Genomic DNA, 21,512 nt, shown 5'->3' on the forward strand with positions numbered 1-21,512 from the left:
GCTCTTCATTTTGACACATTAGAAATGAGCTATATCGTGCAATTAGAAACAGGGTATAGGATATTGACTCTAAATCCTGCCTAGTATTGGTCATGAAGGAGACCCTCAACTAGCTTCAAAAATGGACCTTCCAAATCTCTGGAAAACAAAGTAGTTTGTACATTTCTTTTTTTACTCCCCAAACCTACAGGCTATATGACTTAAGGTTATTAGTAAGAGTGGCTCACACCTGCATTGGTTCTTGCCATGTGTAGAGGAGTAGGGGTGGTTATATATAAATGCTTCGTCAGAAGTACTCCTGGTGATTTCAGAAGGTTCTCTCCCACCTTCCATTTAAGTCTGAGAATCCTTGCTCTGTTACCATAGTCTACATATCACTGATCTGGGCCTATGACTAGTGGATAACGTTGAGATAAAAATACCCAGAAACTTTAAATGATTTGCTTTTAGTTTCTTTTAGTAACTTAGAGTTTCCATAATTTCATCCTTGATTGAAGCATTTGCCCTGTTTTTAGGCACAAGTACTTATTAATTCGGGTGTAGTTTCAGCAGTGAGTAGCAATGGAAGACTGCAAAGAAATAGGTTTAAAGCTGAAGAGTCAGCTTGCTGAAAAAGTATGAGGATATGACCCTAGAAACAGGAGCCTGTCCAGTGCATGACTATTTGTGAGTTAAATAGACCATGCCAAACCAAAAGGATAAAATTGGGAATGGCAAATTATTTAAAACATAACATACAAATATATATATATACACACACATACATACACACACACACACACACACACACACATATTTTTTTTTTTTTTATTAAGCAGAAAATAGGAAAGTAAAAAAAGAAGATAATATGTTTTTGGAAAGGGCTATGGATATAACTTGGAGAAAAAGCCATTTGATATGGAGCAATTGCATCTCAACTCTGAATTTTGAGCTTGGAGTAGAGTAGATAGGGAGTCTCCATTCTAATCGGTAACAAACAGCCCTAACACTCCATGACCTTAGAAATTTCAGAGGAGTAAAGAATCATCTGTAGAAACATCATAAATCTTGACCAGTATTGGTAAGCTAAACACCCACATAACTTGGTGCATTGTTTTCTGAAATTTTCTTTGACTTTGCAGACTATCTGGCCTGATCAATCATGCATAACAGTAATAATGTTTCTTGTTTTTGATGTACACTGTTTTGGCATCCTGTGATATTCAAAAATATTTTAAAAGCATTGCTAAAATAATAAATTATATAACAGCATTTAACATAGTGGTACTTAAAAAATATTTTTGTAAGATGAAGCATCCATTTTATCAATAAGGAGAACCTGATGGGCAAAGAAATGGTCATTTATTCTTTTTTTTGCCATGGCATTGACTCTTGAATACTGAGTTCTTGCAGAAAACTTTTAAAGGACTGATAATAGATAAAATGTCTTGATGTTCTTAAATGTGATTTTTATTTAAAAATTTCCACATTAAAATCTGATTTACAGGGGCGCCTGGGTGGCTCAGTTGGTTGAGCGTCCGACTTCAGCTCAGGTCATGATCTCACAGTTCATGGGTTCGAGCCCCGCATCAGGCTCTGTGCTGACCGCTTTCTCAGAGCCTGGAGCCTGCTTCAGATTCTGTGTCTCCTCCTGTCTCTGCCCCTCCCCCGCTCACGCTTTGTCTCACTGTTTCTCAAAACTAAATAAATACAAAAATAAATAAATAAATAAATAAATAAATAAATAAATAAATAAATAAAATAGAATTAAAAAATAAAATCTGGTTTACATTAATTACATTGTCTTTTCTTGGAAAGTACTCATTTGTCATCTGCCCTTAAACAGTTTGAGCTACATACACTCTTTTTGTAGCATTGGAACTGAAAATATGAGTAAATGTTTAGTTAAAGGAGTGTGTGCTAGAGGAAAGTTAGTAAGAAATCTTTGATTTTTTTAATCATTTCATTTTTAGTTTTGGTTTATTATTTGAACATGGTTCAGTTTTCTTGACCATTAGCTCTAAACATGTTGGTTTCATCTGAAAATGGGATGTTTCATCTTTGTTCTCTTCTGATGTATGTTGGTTTAGAGAGGAATAACTTTCCTCTATGACAAAGCATGTGTAATTATTCTTAGACTTTGTTTACTATTTCATTCTTTTTTTTTTAATAAAATATGTTACTAAACACTTTGAATTTAAAATTATCATTTTTATCCTTAGGCTTCCTGGAGATTCACGAACAAGAATAGGGTTCATGACCTTCGATAGCACTATTCATTTCTACAATTTACAGGAAGGATTATCACAACCTCAAATGTTGATTGTGTCTGATATAGATGGTAAGCAGTGAATAGAAGTCTTTGTGACTATAGATTTTGGAATTGAGGCTACTGTATTTGACAGTACATCCTGTCATAGTGCTGTAAGGATAATTTGGTGCACTTTGATACTTTAAAAACAGTTTGCCGGCAAGGTGCCTGGGTGGCTCAGTTGGTTGAGTGTCCATCTCTTGATTTTGGCTCAGGTCATGATTCCAGGGTTGTGGGATCCAGCCCCATATCAGGCTTTGTGCTGAGCATGGAGCCTGTTTAGATTCTTTCTCTCTCCCTCTGCCCCACTCCCCAATTCATGCTTTCTCTCTCTCTCTCTCTCTCTCTCTCTCTCTCTGTCCTTCTCCCTCTCCCTCTCCCTCTCTGTCTTCTCTCTTCTCTCTCCTCTCTTTCCTCTCTTCTCTCTCTCTAGATAGATATGGTTTGTTTTCTGGAACATATTTCATTCTAAGTTTTCTATGTCTGTGTGTGTACTTATGTGTGCACACACATATGTGTAATATATATTTAATAAAGCAGTATCATGGTTCCCATTATATATACGGCCTGTTAAAAACTAAGATTTTTAAATTTATGATATTCTTTTGACTTGATTTATCTATTGATTAAAATATATGTTTTCCCTTTAGATGTTTTTCTACCTACACCGGATAGCTTACTTGTGAATCTGTATGAAAGTAAAGAGGTGAGATTGACTTTTCTCTTAAAGTATGAAAATATTTCTGTTATTTTAACTGTTTACTAAAATCTTTAACATTTGTTTACTTAGTATATTAATATTGCATAGACAATGTAGGTAGCATACTTACTGACCCCTCAGTTTATATCCCCTAAGATACAGTGGTATATATTATACTCCAGAATGTTTTAAAGAAGAAAATTGCCTTGCCCTCTGAGTAATTCAACTTTTAATCTTTGTTTTCCCAGCTTATAAAAGACTTATTGAATGCATTACCAAATATGTTCACCAATACAAGAGAAACACACAGTGCCCTTGGTCCTGCGCTTCAGGCTGCCTTTAAATTAATGTCTCCAACAGGTGGCCGTGTGTCTGTATTTCAGACACAGTTACCTTCCTTGGGTGCAGGACTTCTGCAGTCCAGAGAAGATCCTAATCAGAGATCAAGCACAAAGGTATTTTAGATTTGGTTTCTCTGTCATGTTTATGATTTTGTTTTGTACCTCCATAGCCCGTGTAATTATTTGTTCATTATTCTGCTTTTTTACTTCATTGATAGTAAAAATCTGGGGAGAAAATGTATCATTTTGCGTTCTTTGTATTACTTTCTTTGCAAGTCATAGAAATTTAAAAATAACTTACTCTAATCCTTTCATTTTACAGATGAGGAAAATAGATTAAATTTGCCAAAGGTTAAGTAACTAATGGTGAAGGTGTGACTTGATTTTCTGGCTGCAGTTCTCTTTTCTCTTATACAACTGATAATACTAAATCTGAGATATTACAATTTAACATGTTCATACTAATAAACATTTAAAAAAATTTTTTTAATGTTTATTTTGAGAGAGACAGAGTGTCAGTGGGGAAAGGGCAGAGAGAGAGCGGGAGAAACAGAATCTGAAACAGGCTCCAGGCTCTGAGCTATCAGCACAGAGCCCGATGCGGGGTTCGAACTCAGGAACGGCGAGATCATGACCTAGGCTGAAGTCGGACACTTAACCGACTGAGCCACCCAGGCGCTCCCATAAACATTTTAATTATAAAGATAATACAAACCATTGTATAACAAGAATAAACCATCAATAATCTTTACTATCAAGATAATAGCATTTAGGGGTGCCTCACTGGCTTGGTTGAAGAACATGTAACTCCTGATCTTGGGGTCTTGAGTTTGAGTCCCATGTTGGGTGTAGGGATTACTTAAAATCTTTAAAAAAAAAAAAAAAAAAAAAGATAATAATGTTTATATAAACACATACAAATATGCATAATCAGGCATCATACGTATATAGTATATGTTTTAACTGACTTTTTTTCATTGAAGGGTACATTGTGAGCATTTTCTGAGGTCCCGAAAATTGTCTTAATTTTTTTTTAATGTTATTTATTTTTGAGAGAGAGAGAGAGCACAAGCAAGAGTGGTGCGGAAAGAGAGGGGGACACAGAATCCAAAGCAGGCTCCAGGCTCTGAGCTGTCAGCACAGAGCCCGACACGGGGCTCAAACTCACGAACCTTGAGATAATGACCTGAGCTGAAGTCAGAAGCTTACAACTGAGCCACCCAGGTGCCCCTGAAAATTATCTTTAAAAAATATTTTTTAGAGGCACCTGGCTGGCTCAGTCAGAAGAACACGCAACTCTTGATCTCAGGGTCGTGAGTTCAAGCCCCACTTTGAAGGTAAAGATTACTAAAAAACATAAATACACTTTCAAAAATAAAGAATATCTTTTAGTAAATATGAAAGTACTCCATTTAATTAGTTGCCTCCTAGCTACTGAACAGTTGTCTCCAGTATTTTCTCTATTAAAGAAAAACAAAAAACAAAAACTATGAGACTGAATATTACTTGGGTTTTACGTGAAGATTTGGTCAGAATATTTTAATCCCTTGTTTCAAATAATAAATGAGCTAGAATAATCATTTTTGTGCTGTGTATAAGTTTTATGTGACCTCAAGGGAATACTATTACAACTAATTGTGAGTCTGAACTAAACAGTTTTAGTAATGCCATAAACATTTAGCCACATATTTAGTTTTTCCTTAGGAAAAATTCCTAGAAGCAAAATTATTGGGTCAAACTTAAGTTATTAAAGTGTTTTAGTTGCTTGGGGTTTTTCTTTTCTTTTCTTTCTTTCTTTCTTTTTTTTTAATCAACTACATCCTTAAGGACTCTCAAATCTTCTAGCCATTATTTTTACTGTTTTTTTATTCTTCATCAATTTGCTAGAGAAAAATAGTGCCATATATTACTTATTATAGAAACTGTATTATTAGGAAGGTTTTTTGTTTTTGTTTTAAGTAGGCTTCATGCCCAATGTGGAGACCAAAGCAAGTTTTGAACTCACAATTCTGAGATCAAGAGTTGGGCACTTAACCAACTGAGCCCCCCCCCCCCCCCAGGCATCCCAGAAACTGCATTTTTTAAGTTGTTTTTCAGAAAAAAATCTAATTTTAAAATAAATTAGGGCAAGTGTATTTTTTAAACTCATCAAGTACAGCTAGCATTCAGTTCATTGATCTATTGCAATCCATCATAGCATACTGAGGGGTTTTGAACAGAGGAAGGTGTTAGGTGTTACTGAAGTCTCCAGTGCAGTTTTGTTTTATTTATCTCATTTAACTTTTAGAAATACTCTTTATTTCCTGGGACTCAGAAGCTTAAATACCTGTTCTGATATACATATTTCTTCATATCTGAGTAAACTCTAATATAGTAATCATACATTATAATTAAGAGGATTGAAATATTTTGTTACGCAGTGTAGCATAGGAGTTAAGAATTGGAGTCTGACTCTTGCATTTTTAACTCTTCACCAGTGCCACCTTCTCAGCTCAAGTGTCCTCATGCCACTAGGAAAAACCTTCATCAGTCTTTGATTCCGTCACATTGTCATGTTAACAGTACATAGTAATGGTTAACAGCACTCACTCTGAGCCAGAGCCAGACTTCTCAGTTTTATATTCCAGCGTCCGCCACTCAGTAAACGTGTAATTGGTTGTTACTTAATCATTGTTTGCCTCAGTTTCCTCACCTGTAAAATGTAGGTAACTTTAATTTATTTAAAACCTCTCGAACAGTCCTTTATTAGTGCTTTATAAATGTTAACAATTAGTCTTGTAGGATCTACGCCAACTACCTAGATGTTTCAAAAACTTACTTAGTTTGATAGGAGGACAAAGTATCATCTTCATTAGTGTAAGAGATGTAGAAATATGTGCATAGCACAAGGCTTCCAGCTCTTTCTTTATGGCCTGTTGACTTAGGTTGTACAGCATCTTGGTCCTGCAACGGATTTTTATAAGAAACTGGCTTTAGATTGCTCAGGGCAGCAGACTGCAGTGGATCTGTTCCTCTTAAGTTCACAGTATTCTGATCTTGCTTCTCTAGGTAAGGAGATTCCATGTTCATCTGTTTACATAAACATTTTTAGCATATAGTCAAATCTAAACTCTTTAGTAAGGGTTCTCAATATTTGGGGATAAAAAGCATGTGAATTAGATAGATGATATCTATGAAAATTACCAGTAACTGTACAGCACTGTACAAATCTAAAATGCTATTACTATTTGTTTTTAAAATCTAATTCCTTTGCCATTCTGCTCAACAATAAACCCTATCCAGATATTTTACAAATATTTGTGTTTTCGCAGATTTGTATTTTCTTACTTTGACAGCCTAGGCTTCTTCCTTAAGACTTAGATTTTTTTCATGATATAAAAATCTGTACTATTGTTGGGCAAGTAAGATATTCCTGGATATTATTATAGGATATCATTGTCTCTGTAGCTAATATTTTTTATATTTCTCTCTAAAGCTTGCATGTCCAAGTATTCTGCAGGGTGCATCTATTATTACCCATCTTTCCACTATACTCACAATCCTTCACAAGCAGAAAAGTTACAGAAAGACCTGAAACGGTATCTCACAAGAAAAATTGGGTTTGAAGCTGTTATGAGAATAAGGTGTACTAAAGGTATGAAATTACAAAAATCATGCTTTATATTATATACTTTTGTCAAAATTACTTTGACTACCTATAATGATTCTTCATCGTTCAGGACTCCCTGCTTGAACCTGTCAGCTATAAGCTGTTTTAAATGTATATAGTTATTGAATAATCATTGCCTAATTTTTTAAGTAATTTGAATAAATGAGAAAAAGTAATGTTTGCTTTATTAGGAAGAACCTAAGAAGCCATACTGGAGGTGATTTTAGAAGGAGAATTAGAGGAGTAGGGAAGATCATAAGTGAAAATTGTTTGATGAATGATCTTTGCCTTCATAATCATTCAGTTAGTCTTCAGTTTGCATTACCTCAGTTTTATGTGAATGTTTGCTGGAGGGATTCTCATCCCTAATTTTAATTTAAAAAAAAAAAAAACTTTTTTTAATGTTTATTTTTGAAAGAGAGAGAGAGCATAAGCTGGGGAGGGGCAGAGAAAGAGGGAGACACAGAATCCAAAGAAGGCTCCAGGCTCTAAGCTGTCAGCACAGAGCCCAATGCGGGGCTCAAACCCACAGACTGTGAGATCGTGACCTGAGCAAAAGTCAGACCCTAAACAGACTGAGCCACCCGGGTGCCCTTCCCACCCCCCCCCCCCCAATTTTAATTCTTAAATGAGTTATATAGTAACCGTCATTAGTTTCATTTTGTATATTAGATCTTTGTCTGACTTCAAATCATGTATGAGAAAATATAAGATTACTTATCAATACAAGTTAAATGTATACTGTCTCTTTTATATAACATGCATTGTTTGTTAGTTTTGAATTGGTATTTTTAGAACCTTTACTAACACCCTAATCCTAACCCTTTTGATTTAGAATCACAGGGGCACCTGAATGGCTCAGTCAGGTAAGCATCTGACTCCTGATCTCAGAGTCTTGAGTTCAAGCCCCGCATTGGGCTCCATGCCTCCAGCATGGAGGCTACTAAAAGAAAAAAATTCAAAATCAGAGACAGTTTTTACTTTAAAAAGTAGCTTTAGCCTGAGGTAAAGATACTTCTGTCGCTTTATCTTTTATAACAAGTTTTCTCTTCCTTAGGTCTTTCAATGCACACTTTTCACGGAAACTTCTTTGTCCGTTCCACTGATTTGTTATCCCTTGCCAACATCAATCCTGATGCTGGATTTGCAGTACAGCTGTCAATCGAAGAAAATTTGACAGATACTTCCTTAGTGTGCTTTCAGACAGCTTTATTATATACATCAAGCAAAGGTAATGTTAATAGATATGAAATATAATCAGCCGTAATTTCCCCCTCCTTTTACATGCTGGTGGAAATGGGGAGAAAGAATGAATGTACAGTGGGAGATAAATGGAATCTGCATTAGTTAATCAAATATATGTTCTGTTTTTTGTTTTTTTTTAACTCATTTTGAATCTTTAATATCATTTTTTTGTTGTTGTTGTTGTTTTTGTTTTGTTTTGTTTTATTAAGGGAGAGAGCGAGCACACAAGCAGGGGAGAAAATCCCAAGCAGGCTCCACACTCAGTGCAGAGCCCGATGCAGGGCTTAATCCCACAACCCTGGGATCATGACCTGAGCCTAAATCAAGAGTCAGACACTCAACCAACTGAGCCACCCAGGTGCCCTTTTAATATCTAATATTTAATATTTTTGACTCGTGGAAGTCATGGATTCTCAGTATCATATGTGTCTGGTAAACTCATGCTAAATCCAGCTATGTCATCCTTAGCATTATTTTTTGCCCCATAAAATAAATAAATCTGTATATCATGTAAGACCCATGTTAGTTACTTGACAGTCAGGTTTTCCGACATTTTACTATGCTGTATATAATTTACAATGATTGATATTAAACTGAAAACCAGGAGGCACCTGGGTGGCTCAGTTGGTTGAATGTCCAACTCTTGATTTCCACTCAGGTCATGATCCCAGGGTCGTGGGATCAAGCCCCGTGTCAGGCTCTGCACTGAGTGTGGAGCCTGCCTAAAATTCTCTGTATCTCTACCTCTGTCCCCCTCCACAGCTTGTGTGCACGCTCTCTCTCTCTCTCTCTCTCAAAAAATTAAAAATAATAAAAAATTTAAAAATAAAAGCCAGAACCTAATGTTCAACTGTATACAAAATATATATCACAATCTATAAATATGGAGAGTGTTTGATTTTCTTTAAAACCCATTACGTGTAAAACTTTGTTTTTACATTTCAGAATCCTGTTGGTTTAATTCAGTCAAATAGTAACCTGAATACTGTTTTGACCTGTCTGCTTTATTTCTGTCTTGGTCTAGTGTGTTTTGACATTATTTCATCATTTCCTATAGGCGAACGGAGAATTAGAGTGCACACGCTCTGTTTGCCAGTAGTGAGTTCACTAGCAGATGTGTATGCGGGAGTGGACGTGCAGGCTGCCATCTGCCTTCTGGCAAACATGGGTGAGTAAGAACGTGAACGACTTGGATTCTTCTGTCATAAAAGCTGAAACCTGGACGTTTTTTACCCTAGAAATTACTTACTTAGAAAGTGTATATGTTTTACATCTTCACTTACAGAAGTGTGAATTCGACTGTTCTTACATTTCTTATTAACTCTTTAGTTTAAAACCTTCTGGGGGATTCATAATCACTAAAAACTGGTAACAACCCAAATGTCCTTCAGTTGATGAATGTTTGAACAAACTATGGTATATCCATACCATTAACTGTAACTCAGTGATAAAAAGAAATGAATTGTTGATACGTGAATAGACATGAATGACTCTCAGAGGCATCATGCTAAATGGAAGGGAGCTAGCTTCAAAAGGAGACAGCTGTAGACATACTCATATGACATTCTGGAAAAGGGAAAATTCCAGGAGTGAAAAACAGATCAGTGATTATCAGGGTTAAGGATAGTGGGAAGATTTTACTACAAGGGGCCAGCACCCCTGGATATTTTTGGGGTAATGGAACTGTGGTGTATTTTGATTGTGATATTGATTACATAGCTGTGCGTTTGACATATAATCACCATAGAATTATACCCAAAAGAATAAATATTATTATATGTAAGTTAAAAAAAAAAAAGTCTTTTGGGGGAATTAATATAACACTGGGAGTGTTGTTTTTAATGAATTTTCCTTTTTGACATGAATCTTATTTTTCATGTAGTCCTAGAGAAAAGTAGTCATTGTTATCCATTTTGGGAAAAATTATAATACCATATACTAAAGTATCCCAATATTTTATTATTTTATCTGTATTTCAAATTCAGTATGTTATAACTGATTGTTTTTCAATATAGTTTTTTTTATTCAATATAATTTTTATTTTTAATACTTGGGCATACCTATAGGCTATCTCTAGTTTAATAAAATATGTGCTTGGAAGAAAATAACTTTCACACTGATACCTGGCTCTTCAGTGTCTGCATGAGAAGCTATGTTCAGTTGCCCTCTTTTTTTTGTTGACCTGGAAATGTTTTAATAAAGAAAATTTTAGAGGATCACAAGGTATGACTCAGATAGCAGAACCCAGCATTGTTTATGCAAAAAAAAAAAAAAAAAATGATACTCTATACATGTGACTTCTACTGGAGAAATGAAAACATCCCTAGAGCTTTCTTGCTCAGATGTAAATGGATGGTACACATTCCCTTATATCAATAGAAGTTAAGCATTTTTAGATGTATAGAGACTAAAACCAAAAGGTCCAAAACAATCTAGATTTGTTCTGATTGACAGAATTGTTCACATTTACCTCACAAAAAATGTGTCATGAGTAGACACTTGCAAAATGAAGGGGCAGGTGATATGTATTTTTCTATCCTGAAAACAGTGTTTGTTGCTTTCTTAAGAAATGCATGTAAATTTTATCTCTTTTAGCATTCATTGGAATCTAATGGTGAAATACATTTTCATTTTGATTGCTTTATAGCTGTTGATCGATCCATCTCCTCAAGCCTATCAGATGCAAGAGATGCCTTAGTGAATGCTGTCGTGGATTCCTTATCTGCATACGGCTCAACAGTCTCAAATTTACAGCACTCTGCCCTGATAGCACCCAGCTCCCTCAAGCTGTTTCCTCTCTATGTTTTGGCCCTTCTTAAACAGGTAGCTCTCTGTCTACACTGTTACATTTCATAAAGATGAAGAAATGAAATCCAGGTTTTCTGGGGTTTTTCATATTTAACTAGACAGTTTTGCAGCTTAGCACTGGAAAATTTTTGAAAAACAGAAGATCAGTGGAAAATGAAAGTATATAAAAACAGGATGTTTGAAACCATATGCTCTCTTTAATATGTGGAAGCAACAAGGGGCACCTGGGTGGCTCAGTTGGTTAAGCGTCCAACTTTGGCTCAGGTCATGATCTCGCAGTTCGGGAGTTCAAGCCCCGCATCAGGCTCTGTGCTGACAGCTCGGATCCTGGAGCCTACTTCAGATTCTGTATCTCCCTCTCTCTGTGCCTTTCCCTGGCTCATTCTCGCTCTTGGTGTCTGTCTGTCTCTCTCTCTCTCTCTCTCTCTCAAAAATAAATAAACATTAAAAAAAATAATATGTGGGAGCAATTTAAAGAATGGTATGCTTTTATAGCACACTCTTAGTATGTATGTGCTTCTGGAACAAGACTCTAAGGAAAGGATTTACTGTCCATCGAACATCTTTCCAAGTCTCAAGCACTATAATACCTGTTATATATGCATCATCTTATTTAATCCTTACCACACCCTAAAGAGGTAAGCATTGTTTTGTTTTTCTTATAATAGTATAGCTTTGAGAAGCTAATAACTTGCTCACCTATCTACCTGTTCAGTGTCAGAGCTGAGAATTTAATCCAGGTCTGTTTTGAAGGCCATGCTTTTTCCATGACTGTGATGGTATATATATTTGTTTTAATGTTTGTCTATATTTGTTTTATTTGAAAATATGTATTTTTTTTCCTCGTAGAAAGCATTTAGAACTGGTACAAGCACACGCCTGGATGATCGTGTATATGCCATGTGTCAGATAAAGTGTCAGCCACTTGTTCATCTAATGAAAATGATTCATCCCAACTTATACAGGATAGACAGATTGACAGATGAGGTAGGATTTTTTAAATATATTTGAGCGTCTTGATTCTACAGCTAGGCTGCTAATGTAAGGTGCTAACAATTTTTTACATCTGCTCTTTCCCTATAGTAGTAATATAGTAAATGACAACACTAGCTGTAGAGTTGGTTGAACAGTAGGACTATTAGATACTGTCTATGGTTATGGAGTTTTCAAAAATAACGGGAAGTAATTCAGCTTATGGGTTTGGTGGTATTTATTACAAAGTAAATTGTAGAGTGGACATTTCCATTTGTATTTGGTAGATACTGACTGTTCCTGATGTGATCAGAATGCAACTTTTGTTTTTGTTTTTAATTCCAGTATAATTAATGTATAGTATAATGTTATATATAAGGTTCAGGTGTACAATATAGTGGATCAACAATTCTGTGCATTACTCAGTGCTCATCATGATAAATGTACTCTTAATCTCCTTCACCTGTTTCCTGCATCTCCCCCCACCTTCCCTCTGGTGACCACCAGTTTGTTCTCCATAGTTAATAGTCTATTTTTTGTTTGTTCCTTTTTTTCTTCATGTTTTCTTAAATTCCACATATGAGTGAAATCATGGGGTATTTGTCTTTCTCTGACTGACTTATTTCATTTAGCATGGTACCATCTAGATCCACCCATGTTATTGCAACTGACAAGATTTCATTCTTTTTTATGACTAATATTCCATTATCTGTATATACCACTTCTTTATCCATTCATCTGTTGATGGATACTTGGGTTGCTTCCATACTTTGGCTATTTTATATAACACTGCTATAAACATAGAGATGCTTGTATCCTTTTGAATTAGTGCTTTTGTATTCTTTGGGGAAATACCCAGTAGTGGAATTACTGGATCATATGGTAATTCTATTTTTACCTTTTTGAGGAACCTCCATACTGTTTTCCACAATGGCTGTACCAGTTTTCATTCCCACCGATAGTGTACGAGGGTTCCTTTTTCTCCACATCCTCGCCAACACTTGTTATTTCTTGAGTTGTTGATTTTGGTCATCTGACATGTGTGAGGTGATATTTCATTGTGGTTTCGATTTGCATTTCCCTGGTGGTGAGTGATGTTGAACATCTTTTCATGTGTCTGTTGGCCATATTGGGTGTCTTTGGTGAAATGTCTTTTCATGTCTTGCCCATTTTTTAATTGGATTATTTGGGTTTTTGTTCTTTAAGTTCTTTGTGTATTTTAGATCTAACTCCTTATTGGATATGTCATTTGTAAATATCTTCTCCCATTCAGTAGGCTGTCTTTTGTTTTGTTGATTGTTTCCTTTGCTGTGCAGAAGCTTTTTATTTTGACATGGTCCCAACAGTTTATTTTTGCTTTCATTTCCTTTGCCTTAGGAAACCTATCTGAAAAAATGTTGCTGTGGCTGATGTCCAAGAAATTGCTGTCTGACATGCCCTCTTCTAAGATTTTTATGGTTTCAGATCTCAGATTTAGGTCTTTAATCCGAGTTTATTTTTGTGTATGGTGTAAGACAGTGGTCCTGTTTCATTCTTTTGCATGTAGCTGTCTAGTTTTCTCAACACCATTTGTTAAAGAGACTGTCTTTTTCCCATTGCATATTCTTGTCTCCTTTGTCAAAGGTTAATTGACCAAATAATCACGAGTTTATTTCTAGGCTCTCTATTCCGTTCCATTGATCTATGTGTCTGTTTTTGTGCCAGTGCCATACTGTTTTGATTACTATAGTTTTATAGTATAACTTGAAATCTGGGATTGTGATATCTCCAGTTTTGTTCTTTTTTTTCAAGATTGCTTTGGCTATTCAGGGTCTTTTGTGGTTCTATATGCATTTTAAGATTGTTTTAGTTCTGTGAAAAATACTGTTGCTATTTTGATAGGGATTGCATTAAATCTGTAGATTGCTTTGGGTGGTATGGACGTTTTAACAATACTTGTTTTCTAAATCCATGAGCATGGAATATCTTTCCATTTGTTTGTGTCATCTTCAATTTCTTTCATCAGTGTTTTATTGTTTTCCGAGTACAAGTCTTTCACCTCCTTGGTTAAGTTTGTTCCTAGGTATTTTATTATTTTGGGTGCAATTGTAAATGGGATTGTTTTCTTAATTTCTCTTTTTGCTACTTCATTATTAGTATATAGAAATGCAATGGATTTCTGTGTATTGATTTTGTGTCCTGTGACCTTTCTGAATTCATTTATCATTTCTAGTAGTTTTTTGGTGGATTCTTTAGGGTTTTCTGTATATTGCATCATGTCATCTGCATAATGAAAGTTTGACTTCTTCCTTACCAATTTGGATGCCTTTCATTTTCGTTGTCATCTGATTGCTGTGGCTGGATCTTCCAATACTGTGTTGATGAAAGTGCTGAGAGTGGACATCCTTGTCTTGTTCCTGATCTTAGGGGATGGAAAGAGCTTTCAGTTTTTCACCATTAAGTATGATGTTAGCTTGGGGTTTTCATATATAGCTTTTATTATGTTGAGGTGTGGTTCCCCCTGATACAAGTGCAATTTTGATTATATTATAAACCAAATCTCGTATCCAATAGTTATTTTTAATATGCAAATTTTGGTTCCCCCTGATACAAGTGCAATTTTGATTATATTATAAACCAAATCTGGTATCCAATAGTTATTTTTAATATGCAAATTTATAGTGTCTTTTCTTTCTTGTGTTAAAACTCTACTCATTTGAATCTTCTTTATTTTGTTACTAGAAAAACGTGAAAAAGTAGCTTGCTTTGCAGCAGATTTAATAGTCATACTTTTAATGTGTCCAGATCCCAGAAGGGAAGGAAATGGACATATCATTTTACATATTCATGTTTTTTATCTTTGTAATTTGAATATATCTGAGTGTCTTGATTCTATAGCCAGGGTGGTAATATATTATCAATAATTTTTTTGCAACTTAGAAAATTCTCAAGTGTCATTTTTTAGTATTTCATAAAACGCTGGTAGTAGCCTTTACGTTCCAGACTGTGATGATAGTTATATAAGTTCCTTCACGTTTCATCTCTTTTTTTTTTTTTTTCAGGGTGCGATACATGTTAATGACAGGGTCGTACCTCAACCACCTCTTCAAAAATTGTCTGCAGAAAAACTGACAAGAGAAGGTGCTTTCCTTATGGACTGTGGCTCTGTAAGCACCCTCTACTGATGATGTTTAACACTGTTGTGGCTGGCAAAAGCAGAAACACTTACAGAGGCCAGCTCTGTTATCGTAGGTCAGGCAGTGAAAGGTGGGATTAGGAACTGAGAAGCAATAAATTGGTACCTGGCACGAGCAGTCACTTTATTTTAGACTTTTCTAGTCAGAGACCATTTTATTATTATGGATTATTTATTGTCATGGGTTATGTATACTTGATAAAGAGAAGTAAAGAGATAAATTCTGTCTAGCATCTAGAATCATTAAATTCAAAGGGACCTCAAGAATCTTAGCAGTTTCAACTTCTCCCCATTGTCTAAGCCATTAGTGATTAGGAGTTCAGGAGAAGTCACTGGGCCAGATGGTGGTGAAGGGTGTCAGAATGATCAAGATAGCTTCATAAACTATACCTTATGAGCAGGAAAGGAGGGGTGAGGGAGAGCCCTTAGTTAAAATACACAGATAGTAATTGAAATAGTGGATAGGAAATACAGTGAGTCAGTTATCCTGGCTAAAGCACTACCTCCCTATTGGGGGAAAAAAGTAAGGAAGATGGTGAAATAAAATAATATTTTATGGAAAGTCTTGAAATTTAAGCAAAGAAGACATGAACCACTCTAGATTCTTGAATATGGATTCCAAATGTACCAATTATGAGTTTCCTTTTACTTTTATGTTTGTTCCTACTTTAAGATGGTATACTTTACCTCTTTTATGCTTCACGATTTTGAGAAAATTAGTTATAATAGGTTTCTGAGTACTGAGCTTTAATATGTTGTTGGGTTTTTTTTGTTTTAGGTTTTTTACATTTGGATTGGAAAAAGCTGTGACAATAATTTCATAGAGGATGTGCTTGGGTATCCTAATTTTGCATCAATACCACAGAAAATGGTCAGTGGGCTCTACACTTTTATCTTTTTGTATGCTTGTTTGTTTAAAATGTTCAGTGAGATCAAATTCACATACAGTTCACCATTTTAATTATCATAAAGTCAACTCATTAGCTTTTAGTATATTTACAGTGTTGTACAACAGTCACCAGTACCTTAATTTCAGAGCATTCCCATCACCCCAAAAGGAAACCTATATTCCAAATTCTCCCTCCTGCTTTCCCCTAGCAACCCCAATCTACATTCTGTCTCTGCAGATTTGCCTGTTCTGGACATTCCATATAAATGGAATCACATAAGATGTGGCCTTCTGTGTTTCGTCTCTTTTCATTTCTCATAATGTTTTCAAAGTTCATCCCCATTGTAGCACATATGAGTACTACTTCATTCTTTTTTTTAGTTTATGTGCTGTGGAAGGAAGCACAAGTACTTCATTCTTTTTTATGACTAAATAATAATTGTGTAGTTACGCTACATTTTTAAATCCAGTCATTCATTCATTCATGGACATTAGGGTTGTTTTCCTTTTGGAGTTACTGTGAGTAGTGCTACTGTGAACAATTTATGTACAAGTGTGTGTGTGAACATATGTTTTCAGTTCTCTTGTGCATACCTAGGAATGTGCATACCTAGGAATAAAATTGCTGCGTCATATGATAAACCCTATGTCTGATTTTTTGAGGAACTGCCAAATTGTTTTCCAACAACTTTAACTTCTAAGTTTTTTTGCTGATAATAAACATAATTTTTTTCAGTGGGCCTTTTCTGGATGTATATTAACCCATACCAAAGAAATACGATTCTGAAAATAGTTCTCTATTTTATTAACGAAAAGGCCTACTTTAAAGTCAACGTAATTTTTATCACATTCTGGTATTGTTTGATTGATTGATTTTATTTTGACACATTAATTCCAGAGTTCGTTTCTAAAACTCAACAAATGAGGTAATAAGGAAAAGTTTAAGAAAAGGGAATAATGTCAGCAGAGGGGAAAAGCATATGAAGAATAAGTTGTTGTTGTTTATTTATTCATTTTGAGAGACAGAACAGGCAGGGGAGGAGCAGAGGAGAGAGAGAATCCCAAGCAGGCTCTGCACTGTCCGCTCTGAGCCTGACGTGGGGCTCAAACTCACAAACCACAAAGTCATGACCTGAGCCGAAATCAAGAGTCGGACACTTAACCTACTGAGCCACTCAGGCATTCCTAGAAAATAAGTTCTAAATAAAATAGTAAACTTTCTTCCAAAGCTGTAGTTATTTAAGCACTGTGATAGTGGCACAATAAATATATCAGGGGGACAAAATAGAAATGGATGTAATTCATGACAAATAGAAGGTGGTAAAGATTGCATTTAAAGAAAAAAATACTAGAAAAATAATCTTTATTGTATTAAAATGGGTAGGGCCTTTGTAAGTCTGTGATGGAAAAGATTAATAAATCTGAGAGCATTAAAAAAAACATTTCCATGTGGTAAAATAAATAAAGACAAACAATAAAATCAGAAGGTTATCTCTAACTCAGGACAGGAAAAGGGCTAATTTCTCCAGTATTAAAAGTTTTCTTACAAATCTTTAAGAAAAAGACACCCAGTCCCCTCAGAAAAAAAGGAAAGGAAAAATGGGCAAAAGATTTGAATAGGCAATTTATAGGAGGGAAAATCTAGTAGTAGCCATGTGAAACAATGTTCAGCTTCAATCATAGTTAAAAACAATAACAGTAAATAAAGTTTTCTATTTAAATATTTTCTATTTAAATTTTTACTCTATACTTTGAGTTATTTAGTTTACTATTAATTTGGCTTTGTAAAAAACTTCATCATATAACATATATATAACTTACATATATAAATATATTTATTAAATTTATAAAATATACTTATGAAGACATGTAAGAATAGACTTTTTAGGTCTTTTAAAAATAATCTCGCACATAGTTTTAAATATGCATACACTGTTCTTTAGAATTCCTTGTCCTTAAATTTTCTTTTAAGTTTTATTTTAATTCCAGTTAGTTAACATACAGTGTTATATTAGTTTCAAGTGTACAGTATTAGTGATTTAACACTTCCACACATCACTCGGTGTCATCATGACAAGTGCCCTCCCTAATCCCCATCACCTATTTAACCCAACCCCACCTCCCTTCTGGTAATCATCAGTTCTCTAGAGTTAAGAGTCTGTTTCTTGGTTGGTCTCTCTCTCTTTTTTTTTTTTCCCCTTAGCTTGTTTATTTTGTTTCTTAAATTCCACATATGAGTGAAATCTTAATAGTATTTGTCTTTTTCTGACTGGCTTATTTCACTTAGTTTATACTCTAGCTCCATCCGTGTTGTTGCAGATGGTGAGATTTCATTCTTCTTTATGGCTGAATTATGTATATATATATAAACACCACTTTATCCATTCAGTCAATGAATACTTGGGCTGCTTCAATATCTTGGCTATTGTGAATAATGCTGTTATAAACATAGGAATGCTTGTATCCCTTTAAATTAGTGTTTTTGTACTCTTTGAGTAAATGGGTAGTGTGACTACTGGACCATAGGGTAGTTCCATTCTTAACTCTATGAGGAACCACCACACTGTTCTCCACAGAGAGTGCACCAGTTTGCATTCCCACCAACAGTGCAGGAGGGTTGGCATCCTTGCCAACACGTGTTGTTTCTTGTGTTGTTTATTTTAGCCATTCTGACAGGTGTTCTCATTGTAGTTTTAATTTGCATTTCCCTGATGGTGATGATGAACTCTTTTCGTGTGTCTTGTTGGCCATCTGGATGTCCCCTTGCCCTTAAATTTTAAGGACTAAAGGAAACATACAGTTCTCTGAGGATGACTGTTATTAGAAGAGGATGTAAGAGGGGCGCCTGGGTGCCTCAGTCGATTGAGTGTCCAACTTCGGCTCAGGTCATGATCTCACAGTCCGTGAGTTTGAGCCCCGCGTCGGGCTCTGTGCTGACAGCTCAGAGCCTGGAGCCTGCTTTGGATTCTGTGTCTCCCTGTCTCTCTGCCCCTACCCTGCTCATGCTCTGTCTCTCTCTGTCTCAAAAATAAATAAAAACAATTTAAAAAAAAAAAAAAAAAAGGATGTAACATACAACTGTTGAGCAAATTTGGAAATCAGCAATAGCCCCTTTCAAATGCATGTTTCCTTTAGATGAAACATAAAAGTGCAACACAATACCAGTGGCATATTAATCATGGTTTATGTTTTATCGACTTAGAAAAAATATAATATGCAGGTAAAATACCAGTGATATGTACTTACCATCAAACATGTTTTATTATCTTATCCAAAAGAATATAAACAGGTTTGTGAATAATTTCAATTTCACTCGTTTGGTTGCTGCTTTATGGCTGAGGATAGAGTACTGGTGGTTGGTGGTAGGGGGAACGAATCATGATTTAGCTCTAATATTGCTGAAGTGTGTGAGAAAGGGAAATAATTTCCTAACTATGTTACTTTTACCAGACGCATCTTCCAGAGCTAGATACACTTTCATCAGAAAGAGCGAGATCCTTTATCACTTGGCTTAGAGACAACAGACCATTAAGCCCAATTCTTCATGTGGTAAAGTAAGTACTTCTGTAACTCAATTATGAAATTGCCGTATCCTGTGCAATCTGTGTGAAATTGCTTGTCTGCAAAGCAGACTTTAAATAATATTATGAAAATGTATTCTAGTAGAAGAATGCTGTTAATTGATAAATATCCCTTACGTTCCATTTTCCTAAAGTCCCCATGTATTGATTTTTTTAATGTATAATTATTCTTTTTAATAATGTGCATCTCTAGATAAATACCCCTTTTTCTTTTTCAGAGATGAGAGTCCTGCCAAAACAGAATTTTTTCAACATTTGATTGAAGACCGAACAGAAGCTGCATTCTCTTACTATGAATTTTTGCTTCACATTCAGCAGCAGATTTGTAAGTGAAGTGAAATAAAATTGAGTAAGAAGCAAAAGATCCGTAGCCTGAGTAAAGCGTACTCTGTCAGAGAAGCACACAGGCTGTTTGAAATGAAGGCATTTGTTGTCACAAGACACAGTGCGTAGCATAGCACCCCGAGGCTTTGGCAGAAGGTAAAGGGGAAGAGAGAACTCGACAGATTTTCTTCAGCCCGAATTAGTGGTCATGACGATGCTGTTTCACCAAGTATATTTTGAGTTGGTTTCTACACATTTTCAGTAGTGCAGCAGTACAGTGCCCTGTTCATTGCAAGCTGGCAAATTTATGTAGCTATGTGGAATGGTATGTCCTAATGTCAAGTTAGGTAAATCCCTTTTTCCTATACTTAATATAACATTTCTGGACTTGAAACTCTGACAAGAGATGCCAAAAGGCAGTGGTACCGTGTTACTTGTTTATATGAATTACTTTTTAACAAGGAATGATTTGTATTCATTAAATGAATTCAATATTTTCCCTGTAAAAACAATAGAATTTCAGTACATGAACTATAGAAAAATATATATAATGTACATAAATGTTACATTTGTAAAGAAAATGTAAAAATGTAACTACAAAATATGAATTGCTTAAACTGTGCTGCATCGTTGGATGACAACTCTTTTGTCACAGTTAGAGAATGAGGTTGACTAATGCATATGATGAATTGAGTCCACAAAAGAAATACAAAACTCTTTGTAATTCTGTTAAATCTTTTATGTGGATTTATTTATGATCAGCCTACTAATTAAAAATATTTTGCTTGACAATATTTGGTGTCTTTTTGTGTGTGGGCAGGGTTGTTGGTGTTACTTTTACATATAGGATATGTTGAATTTACTACTTGAATTTAGTAATATCTGTGAATCAATACGTTTTATTACTTTGTGGACATTACCGAGTACTTATTCTGTTTGTATTCTAAAAGCCAATGTTACTTTCAAAATACATACAAGTATTCACTAGGAATAACTTAATTTGTCTTTCTCAGTTAAATTAGGCTTTTTTTTTCCTATACATTCATAGCAAGAAAATTTTCATGACATAGTGACTATCCTATTTGTTAAGATTACCATCTTGAATTTTGAGAGTCATTTTATTCTAATGAAAAAAATCTCATTTACTAACAGGTTATTTACTATAAAAACTATTAATGATCTATTAGATCATTGAATGGAATTTTATAACTATAAAAGTCCCATCAGTTAACTTCAGAAGGAAGAAGGAACTTAGTGTGTTTAGTGGGTGATTTTTACTGGTTATGTATTTGGTGGCTCTATTTTCTTTAGATAAAAATAAACGTATTCTTCTCACATTCCTTGATGCAAATGAGAAGTTAAATGACTCACTCTAAATGACTTCACTAATTAATGACAGAGCTAATAGTAAAAACCAAATGTTCTCCCCTCCCACCACCTACTCCCATCCCAACCTCACCCCCAAGACTGTACTTGTCTCTGTACCATGATGCCTCCAGCAAGGGTGAATCTTATTGAATTTTAGGAAAAACTACAGT

At 35.0% G+C, this 21,512-nt stretch overlaps 1 protein-coding gene across 4 annotated transcripts in view; it reads left to right on the forward strand.

Moving 5' to 3' along the window:
- The window catches only part of SEC24B (SEC24 homolog B, COPII component), a 100,283-nt gene extending 79,517 nt beyond the window's left edge, over positions 1-20,766 (forward strand). For all 4 annotated transcript variants that reach the window (XM_060654456.3, XM_060654457.3, XM_060654459.3 and 1 more), the window contains 13 exons: positions 2,202-2,320; positions 2,941-2,996; positions 3,239-3,445; positions 6,256-6,379; positions 6,807-6,965; positions 8,038-8,211; positions 9,283-9,393; positions 10,873-11,048; positions 11,883-12,020; positions 15,047-15,151; positions 15,959-16,051; positions 19,520-19,623; positions 19,869-20,766. In XM_060654456.3, coding sequence (XP_060510439.1) covers positions 2,202-2,320; positions 2,941-2,996; positions 3,239-3,445; positions 6,256-6,379; positions 6,807-6,965; positions 8,038-8,211; positions 9,283-9,393; positions 10,873-11,048; positions 11,883-12,020; positions 15,047-15,151; positions 15,959-16,051; positions 19,520-19,623; positions 19,869-19,983 — 1,681 coding nt within the window. In that variant the 3' untranslated portion in view covers positions 19,984-20,766. The remainder of the gene's footprint in view (positions 1-2,201; positions 2,321-2,940; positions 2,997-3,238; positions 3,446-6,255; positions 6,380-6,806; positions 6,966-8,037; positions 8,212-9,282; positions 9,394-10,872; positions 11,049-11,882; positions 12,021-15,046; positions 15,152-15,958; positions 16,052-19,519; positions 19,624-19,868) is intronic.
- Positions 20,767-21,512: the final 746 nt, after the last annotated feature.

Source organism: Panthera onca, chromosome B1 (genome assembly GCF_046562875.1).
Source record: "Panthera onca isolate mPanOnc1 chromosome B1, mPanOnc1 haplotype 2, whole genome shotgun sequence".
Lineage (NCBI taxonomy): Eukaryota > Metazoa > Chordata > Mammalia > Carnivora > Felidae > Panthera > Panthera onca.